This window comes from Pagrus pagrus (genome assembly GCF_965226575.1).
Source record: "Pagrus pagrus genome assembly, chromosome: 19".
Taxonomy (NCBI): Eukaryota; Metazoa; Chordata; class Actinopteri; order Spariformes; family Sparidae; genus Pagrus; species Pagrus pagrus.
In genome coordinates, this window is record NC_140203.1 from 480495 (window position 1) to 490000 (window position 9506).

The 9506-nt window shown below is 42.7% G+C and overlaps 1 protein-coding gene across 1 annotated transcript; it reads left to right on the forward strand.

Annotated features, from left to right (window-relative positions):
* Positions 1–4655: 4655 nt before the first annotated feature.
* LOC311275463 (uncharacterized protein) lies at positions 4656–7519 on the forward strand. The gene is made up of 2 exons (XM_084384042.1): positions 4656–5647; positions 5945–7519. Exons 1-2 carry the CDS (start codon positions 5328–5330, stop codon positions 7509–7511), a joined length of 1887 nt encoding a protein of 628 aa, XP_084240168.1. The 5' UTR covers positions 4656–5327; the 3' UTR covers positions 7512–7519.
* Positions 7520–9506: the final 1987 nt, after the last annotated feature.

Genomic DNA, 9506 nt, shown 5'->3' on the forward strand with positions numbered 1-9506 from the left:
TCTGTAATCCTCTGCAGGTTTTCTAAAGTTCAAACCAAAGATTTGCAGCAGCCCCAGTTGAAACCTGCAAGTTAGTTAAATCCTCAGGTTCATCTACAGACTGAGCTGCAGTGACAGGCTGCTGTGAACGTCTGTATATTGTAAGAAAGCGATTCACTTGACTCAGCGTTTGTGCAGAGTGAAGCTGAGTATCAACTCTTCCTGATACCTGATCAGGTCTCAGTGCTGAGTTTGCCACTAAGACAAGTGTTGTTCCTGTGTAATCAGAACCTGTTTCACAAACGTTTCTGATCAGGTACCAGGAAGAACACTGAAGAGTTCCCTGAGGTCATACTTCAGGTGTTGTGCCAGCCTCAGTGCTCAGGGACCCCCACAGGTCACGCTGTAATTAAAATGCTGGTATATGCATGCAGAGAAATCTGCTGACTTGTTGTCTCTTATCTCTGGTGGGATGAAGACGTGTCAGATTAAAAGAATCTGCAGTCATTTCAGTTTTCAGCGTTTCGTCCTCAGATTTCAACATTTAAACATTTGGTCTCTGCGTCTTCCTGTTTTCAGTTTGGATGCTCCTGACATGTCTTCATTTTCTCCTTGTATAACATTTAACTTATCTCAACATGTTATCTGCTGTTTGTCTCATTGCAAGCTGATGCCAAGTTAAGACAAGTTTAAACTTAGAAAACATCAAGTCGGACTGGTTTTTTCGTTTCACTGGAAGTGGCACTAATCTTGATTTATAAAGGAGGCAATGAGCCGTTATCACAAGCATTTGGATGAGTGTGAGGACCGGAGGCTAACTCTTTATCAGCTACACAAGATTATTATTTTTATGATGTTGGGATTTTTTACAACATAAACTTGACAAAGAAATAAGTTCCCCGGTGCCTGGAAGAGTTGGTAAGTGGAGCTCATGTTTCAAACAATATAATTATTTCCTATTTTAATTAAACTTATTACATTCAGGCCATTTATTAAATGACAGACAAGTAGTTGGATCATGTAAAGAACGTGGCCTGATAACAATAATAACATAATGTTAATATAATGATAACATGATGATAACATGAAGCACAAATTCAACTCATTATTTTCCACAGTGAGAAATCATGGCAAAGAAAAGTTCAGCTTCCAATAAAGAGCTGCTTCTCAACATACTTGAAGATTTGTCAGAAGATGAATTCAAGAAGTTCAAATGGTTCCTGCAGGACCCCGACGTCGTGGGAGGGTTACCGTTCATCCGAAAGAGCCAACTGGAAAAAGCCAGCAGGATAGAGACGGTGGATATAATAACACAGACCTACAACCAAAAGGCTGCAGAGGTGGTGAACAAGGTGCTCCAGAGGATCAAGAGGAACGACCTGGTGGAGGAGTTGTTGAGAAAAGCAGGTACGTGAAACCTGCTATAATCATAATAAAGCTGTGCATCAAACATTTGTAGAGTTTAAGTTTAATTTCTTTGTGAGTCGATCTGCGTCCACAGTGTGTGTGCAGCATATTACAGACTCACACTGCCTCCTCTGTCCTCTGCTGCTTGTTGCTCAACACAACCAGCCATGAAAATGATTATCTGAAAGTTATTTTATTAAATGTTCTGCTCTGCTGCCGGTGGATGTGTCCATGTTTCACTCTTTCATGTTAGCGCTCGTGGCTCGATGTGGAAAACCTGGTTTGAATTATTGAGTTGATAAACTTCATGTGACAACTTAGTGTGATCATGATTGTCAGTCAGGGTGTGTGAAGCCAGACAACAGACACATTTCCTGGATATGTCGAACTCACTTCGTAGTTCAGGCCTCAGGTCAGGGAGGAGGAGGAGGAGGAGCAGGAGGAGGAGGAGGAGGAGGAGGAGGAGGAGCAGGAGGAGCAGGAGGAGGAGGAGGAGGAGGAGGAGGAGCAGGAGGAGGAGGAGGAGGAGGCAGAAGTTAATTGACTGTTAAAAACAGTGATAGCAGGGTGGGGCTGGTGTGGAGAGGAGAAGCAGGATCACCAGCAGGAACATGTTCGTCAGTGATGAGACTGAAGGAGTTTTAATTTATATCATGCTGAGGGAGAGGCCTCCATCAGGACTCCCACAGCCCGACCCCTGACCCCTGATCCCTGACCGCCGTCAAACCACCGCAAATTAATTAAAAAAATGTATTTTTCATTTATAAACAAGCATCCAATTAGAGAATCATGAATATTCCTATACATCAGGGGCGTAGCCAGACACTTTTTACCGGGGCACGTGCCTGGTAAACATGCGCTGTGCCCCCCTGTAAAATTCCAGATGAAATTTCATGAATGAATCTATTTTTCATCACAGACAGTTTATGATCACAGAACAATATCCGTACCCCTGCGCTGTGACTGACGCGTCTAGGATTAGTTGACAGCTCCTGTGACAATGTACATTCATTGGGGGGGCTGTGCCCCTGTAAAGCTGCAGGCCTAGCAACGCCCCTGCTATACATGCTGTTTATACGATGTGACTGTGGTTCATGGTCTTGTGTGGATGGTGTTTTCCTTCCATATGTGTTTCTTTATCGGTTATAGTTGCATGTTCTAGTATTTTATTTGATAAATTCTCCTTTTGGCTGAATGCACTGTAATTTAAAGCACACTGACTTCACCTGCAAATTCAAAACACATAAATGATTTGTTTGCCTTGTTTTCAGGAGCAGATGAAGACGTGTGTGACCAGAATCACTCTCCAGCTTCGGCGGCGCCTCCTCTGGGGTCTCCGACGCTCAGTGCTCGGTGAGAGTCACCAGCTTTTCTTTGAGTGTGTTTTCACTGATGTAAAACTGAATTATGTTTAGTTGCTCAAAAGACCAAAAATCAACGTTCACTCAGAAGTATAAATCACCGGCGAGGCCACACCATCAGCACAAAGCATTTAACGATGTATTTTAACAATATATCATGAAAACGGATGTGTGTGAGGCCTGACACACGTATTTCTACATGAGGTCTTGTGTTATGAGAGCTTCCATAGGGAATCCATGATAACACCTGAACAACAGAGCCCCCTCAGGATCTTACCACCAGGAGGAAGGACAGGAAGAAACAAGAAGAGAGAAAATGGTGGAGCAGAGTAGAAACATGGAGGAGGGTTAGCTAGGTCTTTATGTTAAAGCTGAGGTGTGGTGCTGCTCCTGAAACTCTGCTTGAGCTTCATTTAATGATGAAAGTCTAAATTATTCATAAATAACAGCTGCAGGAGAAGAGAGTGCTCTTAGTTTTCTGTATTGAGGACAGCAGAGTGCAGGAAGGCACCAAGACAGAGGTCACTTATAGGTGGTCCGCGGTCCTGGTCAGGGTACAGATGGTGTCCAACGCGGACCTGAACTTATGGAGAGGGACAGACAGTCTGTCCAGTTGTGAAGACTGTTGTCATGTGAAATGAAGTTCAAAATGAGGAAACTTAAGGTACAACTCATTTTCCAGAAGATCCCTGTTAGATGTGTAAATTGACAATACTATATAATACATATAATTGTTCTGTGTTGCCAGCTGGTGACTATATACAGACATTGATACAACTATTAGATACTTCAATATACTGTTCATGTATTTAGATCTCAATGCAAGTTATGACATTATGTTGTCCAAACCTTTGCTTGAGGGAATTTTCTCCAACTGGACCTCTTTTAGGAAGGAATGGGTACTGAAACCCGGTATTAAACGGGCCCCGGGGCTAAATTCTTGAAGACCACAGGACACGTATAGGTTTCTGAGTGGCTCGCTCAGTTTTCATCTGTGGTTGCTACATCCACCTCAGATATGTTGTCAACCTACCGTGTCTAATCAGGAGAGCACCGGCTACATGCAGCTGTGGCTCATTGGATCTGATCTGAATGAGACTTCTACCTGGCAACACTAAATAATAAAGGAATAAAGGTCATAGACTTCACATGCATACAGATATGCTGCAGTACACGAAAATAAAGCAACGTTGATCCTGTTCATAACTTGTTTAATTGTTTTTCTCTGCAAAAAACAACATAAAGACCCAATAAGAGAACTGCTAAAGTACCAGGTCGATGGGAGAATCAGTCAGGGTTTGGGTTAGTACCCATCCCTATGCTGCTGTATTACTTTGTGTGTAGTCTCAGCACACCTTAAGAGTGAGGGCAGAACTGATTTGTAATTGATAATTGATTTGTTGATTGAATTTCTGCTTTTTCCACAGGATCTCATCAGTCTATAGAGACACCATCACTAGAAGCAATTCGCTCTTTTCAGGATCGCCTGCTGTCTACCAGCTGAAACACAAGAAGAAGAAGTTCGGAGCTCTGACAAGAATAACTGTTGGTGAAAAAGACCCTGCAAAGACAAACAGAACCATCTTACTTGTTGGTGACACAGGAACAGAAAAAATTACTCTGATCAACGCTCTGGTCAAGTACGCCACGGGAGTGGAGGAGGACGGTGTCTGGTCTCAGCTCGCAAAGGAAGAGAAGAAAAGTCAATCCAAGAGTCAGACATCAGATGTGATCATGTACCAGATCTTTGAGGGTAAAATGCTGCCCTACTCTCTGACCATCATCGATACTCCTGGATACGGAGCGACTGGTAGGATTGAAAAAGATGTCATCATCAGTCAGAGTTTATTAGACTTGTTCAGCTCAGAAGACGGAGTCCATGAGATCAATGCAGTGGGTCTGGTGCTGAAAGCCACTGAGACTCGGTTTAGTGGTCGGCTGCGGTGCATCTTTGATTCAGGGTTGTCTGTGTTTGGTAAAGACGTGAAGAAGAACACCGTGGCCCTCATCACACACTCTGATGGAAGAACACCAAAAAACGCTCTGAAAGCTCTCGAGGCTGCAAACATCAAGTGTGCCAAAGATAAAAAGAATCAGCGTGTTCACTTTCTGTTTAACTTCCAGCAAGAAGACAGGACCAAGGACACAGAAGAGCTTCAACATGCAGATACGCCGACAACACATGGACTGTCTCAGTTCACAGTCTTTCTGGAAAAAACCTCACCTCAACAGCTGGAGACGACCGTGGATGTCTTAAATTCACGCATCCAACTGACAGCCTGCATCAAAAACCTGAAAGAGAGAGCTGAAACGGTCCAACTGAAACAGAAGAAAATCCAACAGGCACAGGAAGCTCTGAAGAAACATAAACAAGAGACGAAGAACAATGAGAATGTTCCTGAAGAAGAGGATGAGGACAACACAGTTAAAGTACCTATCAGAGGTGGAAACAGGTGGTGGGGGTGTGGGCTGTTTGATACAGAACCCGATGGCTTCACTTCCAGTATCAGGGAGTCTCCCGCATCAGCTCCAGTTAAAGAGAAGAAGACGACAAGCAAAGTTAGAAAGGCCATAGAAGATATGAGAGAGAAGTATGGAAGAGGTAAAGGAGACTGTGAGAGCCTTCTGGAGAATCAGGAGAAGGAAATGGAAGAACTTCAGAAAGAGAGAGATCAGATGTTGGAGGAGTCCTTCCAGCATGTTGTCAATCTGGAGAAGATCGCTCTGAATGTGGATTCACTGTCCACTCATGTCCACTTGGACTTCCTGATTGAGAAGATGAAAGAGAAGGGAGATGCAAAGAAGGTTAAGAAACTGGAAGAGATGAAAGGTCGAGTGAATAAAGGAGTCCTGGGAGCACTGCGGTACAAACGAATAGCAGCCGCACAAGTCGCAATGAAGTAAGTGAACAGTGTTCTGACCCGTTACTGTCATGAAGTCCGGTCCAACACCACTGCAGACCGCAGCCTGAATGATACACGTAGTTACAATAACACCTCTGACAGCATCAGCAACACTGAGTGTAGAATGAATGACTGAGCTGTACTGGACTGATCAGATTTTACAGATGAAGCTAATAAAGATGCTAACAGCTACATTATAGTGTGCTATAAACATGTTAATACATGTTCATGTGTTGTTAATGAAACTGAATCTATACATGCAATTAATGTGTACATGATCTCATTCCTCTGCAGGAAAACGAACGCCTCATTGAAAAACAAGGACATCATCTCGAAAAGTGTTCCGATCCAATCCAAATCTCCTGCCGTCTACCAGCTGAGACCAAAGACAGAGGAGATTGGAGACCTAAGAAGAATGACTCTTGGTGAAAAAGATGTGAACCAGCCAAACAGAACCATCTTACTTGTGGGAGAAACAGGAGCAGGAAAATCTACTCTGATCAACGCTCTGGTCAACTACACCATGGGAGTAGAGTGGGAGGACGAGGTCTGGTTTCAGATTGTAGAGGAGGAGAAGAGAAACCAATCAGAGAGTCAGACATCGGATGTGATCGTGTACCAGATCTTTGGATTTGAAGGTAAAACTCTGCCCTACTCTCTGACCATCATCGACACTCCTGGATATGAATATAACAGAGGGACCGAACAAGAAGACATCATCAGTCAAAGATTGTTAGACTTGTTCCGCTCAGAAGATGGAGTTCATGAGATGAATGCAGTGGGTCTGGTGCTGAAGGCGACTGAGAATTGTCTGAACGATCGTCTTAAATACGTCTTTGCTTCAGTGGTGTCTCTGTTTGGAAAAGACATGGAGCAGAGCATCGTCGCCCTCATCACACACTCAGATGGTCTGACACCTGAAAACGCTCTGAAGGCTCTCAAGGCTGCAAACATGAAGAACGCCAAAGATGAGAAGAATCAGCCTGTTCACTTCCTGTTCAATAACTGTCAGAGCACACAGAAAACACAGACAAACCAGGATCACTTAAAAAGTGCATGGGACCTAACAGCAGACGAAATGGGCCACTTCACTGACTTTTTGGAAAATGCTGCACCTCAGAAGCTGATGACAACTGTTGACGTGTTGAATACACAATTCAGACTGAAAGCCTGCATCCAAAACCTGCAAGAGAGGATCAAGTTGACTGAGCTGAAACAGAGAGAAATCCAACAGACTCACGATGGTCTGAAGAAACATGAAGAGGAGATGAAGAACAACGAGAACTTCACTTTAGAAGTTGATGTGCCCTGTCAGGAAAAAGAAAGTAGTAAGAAAGGAGCAACCTGCTGTAAAGTCTGTAAGGAGAACTGTCACCATCCGTGCACACTGGCCCTGAGTCCAAAATGGTGTGAAGTCATGAAAAAAGGCTACTGCGTTGTGTGTACCAAGAAGTGTTCGGTGCAAGATCATGAGAAGGAAAAGAAGATCTACGTGACCAAGACAACGAAAGTTCAGATGGACCTGCAACATGTGAGAGAAAAGTATGAGAGAAGTAAAGCCGACTGTGAGGTGACAACAAGCCTTCTGGAAACTCTGGAGAGGGAAATGGAAGAAGTGACAGCAGCCAAGTATCAGATGTTGGAGGAGTCCTTCCAGTATGTTGTCAAACTGGAGCAGATCGCCCTGAATGTCGATTCACTGTCCACTCATGTCCACTTGGACTTCCTGATTGAGAAGATGAAGGAGAAAGGAGACACAGAGAAGATCCAGAAACTGGAGGAGATGAAGAGTCGAGTGGATGAAGGAACCAGAGCAGCAGAGCTTCACAAACCAACAGCAGCTGGTGAAGAAGCAGAGTAGGTGGACAACACGACTGAGAGCAGACAGCGGTGTAGAAAACCAGCTGTGCACTGCTGATCACAAAAGTTTGTATCATGTTTTTTATAAAGTACTTTTATAATATCGAGGTAATCGCTACGTGAGGAAATCAGCATGTAATCACTTGTTAAATGTGTAATTCATGGAGACGGCGCCCTCTGTGGTCTGTCAGCACTGTTTGTTCCTGTAGTTTGATGTTTCATCACCAATAGTTACTTCACTGCGCAGGTGACCATCAGTGGAAGCTGAGTCTGAGAACAGCTGTTTGTAACGGACTGAGGACGCCCCCTGGTGGTTGATGTTGGTACGACAGCGCCCTCCCTGTCCTGTATCACAAACTGAACTCTGTCAGATCCCACAATTATTATTTTCTGAGGGAAATTCCTGTTATGATCATGTTTTCTGCAATATGATTATATTTCTTTTCTTTTGCTTGTGTGGTATGAATAGACGTGTCTTATATATCCACCATGATATTATAATGTTGAAGTAGCAGCAGGATGTATGTGTGGAGGAGGTCAAGGTGCAGCTGGTGATGTTCAGTCATAACAGCTTGAGTGAAATCATTTGCATCCTGTTGTTGGCTTCAGTTAATGTGTGTTATCTCAACGTGCTGTAAGAACTATCACTCATATCTCTGTGATGCTGGTGGCGGCTCTGCTTTGTAATAAGATAATAAAGATGAACTGAGAATCTGAATATTGTGTCTAGTATTTCAGTACTAAATCACACCTGCACTGCAGCACATCAGACTAACTGTAGCTGCTTTTCTGCCGTGAATCACAATATTAACCGTTAATAAGCACAATTACTGTTAATGTGAAGAAACAACAGTGTCAAAGACATCCATGTGCTTTGTTGTTGAGCTGTCTACTGAAGCATGCTAACCAGCTAGCCCTGTGTGCTAACAGCTCTGTGTATCTCAGAGGTGACATGTAGTTTCAGCTGCAGATGTGGAGCAGCCAGTTCAGTCTGATCAGTCAGCAACATGAACTCAGTAAATGTGAAGACGGGACTGATCACACAGAGCATCACTTCCACCTTACTGACTTTGTGGGCCTGAAACAGCCTGTTTCAGTGTTTGTTGTGTCTGATGTGATGAAACTAAACAAGTTCAAAATAGAATATTGTGACTTTGATGCAGCTTCCTCTCTGACTGAAGTCACCACAGACATGTATACATGGACACATATATATATAGACACATAGACACATAGACATATATACATAGAGGCCTCACGTAAACGTCGCCGCCATATTGGATGTGTCAGATCTGCCCTAATGAACTAACACAAGTCAATGAGTGAACTTTATAAAGCTCCTGCTACAAAGTGCTGCAAGTTAATGTCTCTCATTTACACATTAAACACGTACGAATACATTCAGGAACCAGAAACAGCATCTGTAACGTTCTCTGATGATTATAAACTGAACTCCTCCTCGTGTTAAACAGGTGGGCACCAAACCACCGGGTGTGTTTTTATAATGCATTACTGAATACACAGAAGAGGAGTCATGAATATGATTCAGGGTTTTAGACCTGCTGAGGTCGTCAAGAAGAAGAAGATAAATAACAAATATGGCCAATTTTGACTTAAATTGTATTTAACCTAAAAAAGAACTTGTGTCATGGTTAACACTTTATAATAACTGACATTAATAAATGGTACATTTATAGTTTATCACAGTCAGTTGAGTAACTTCACTGTATAGAAAAACAGCTGCTTCATATAACATGTATGAAGCAGCTGTAAAGGTTAAAAACATCAGCTCCAGATAATATTCATGAATGAACTACTCTGTATTTATTAAACATTCACAGTATTAATACACATCAACTTTCCAATAAACAGCTGCTGATCAATAGTTTATAGTGTTTCATTGCTTCTTAACAGAGAAATAACTAAAGTCTGATTAACTGTAATTTGTCATTTTATTTGTATCTATAGTTGTTTATTTTAATGATATGACAGATAC

Bases quoted from the DNA above. Each gene is read 5' to 3' on its own strand.
- LOC311275463 (XM_084384042.1), top strand. From the start codon at position 5,328: ATGAGAGAGAAGTATGGAAGAGGTAAAGGAGACTGTGAGAGCCTTCTG. The intron at 5,648-5,944 runs GTAAGTGAACAG...ATTCCTCTGCAG, and splicing joins GCCGCACAAGTCGCAATGAA to GAAAACGAACGCCTCATTGA.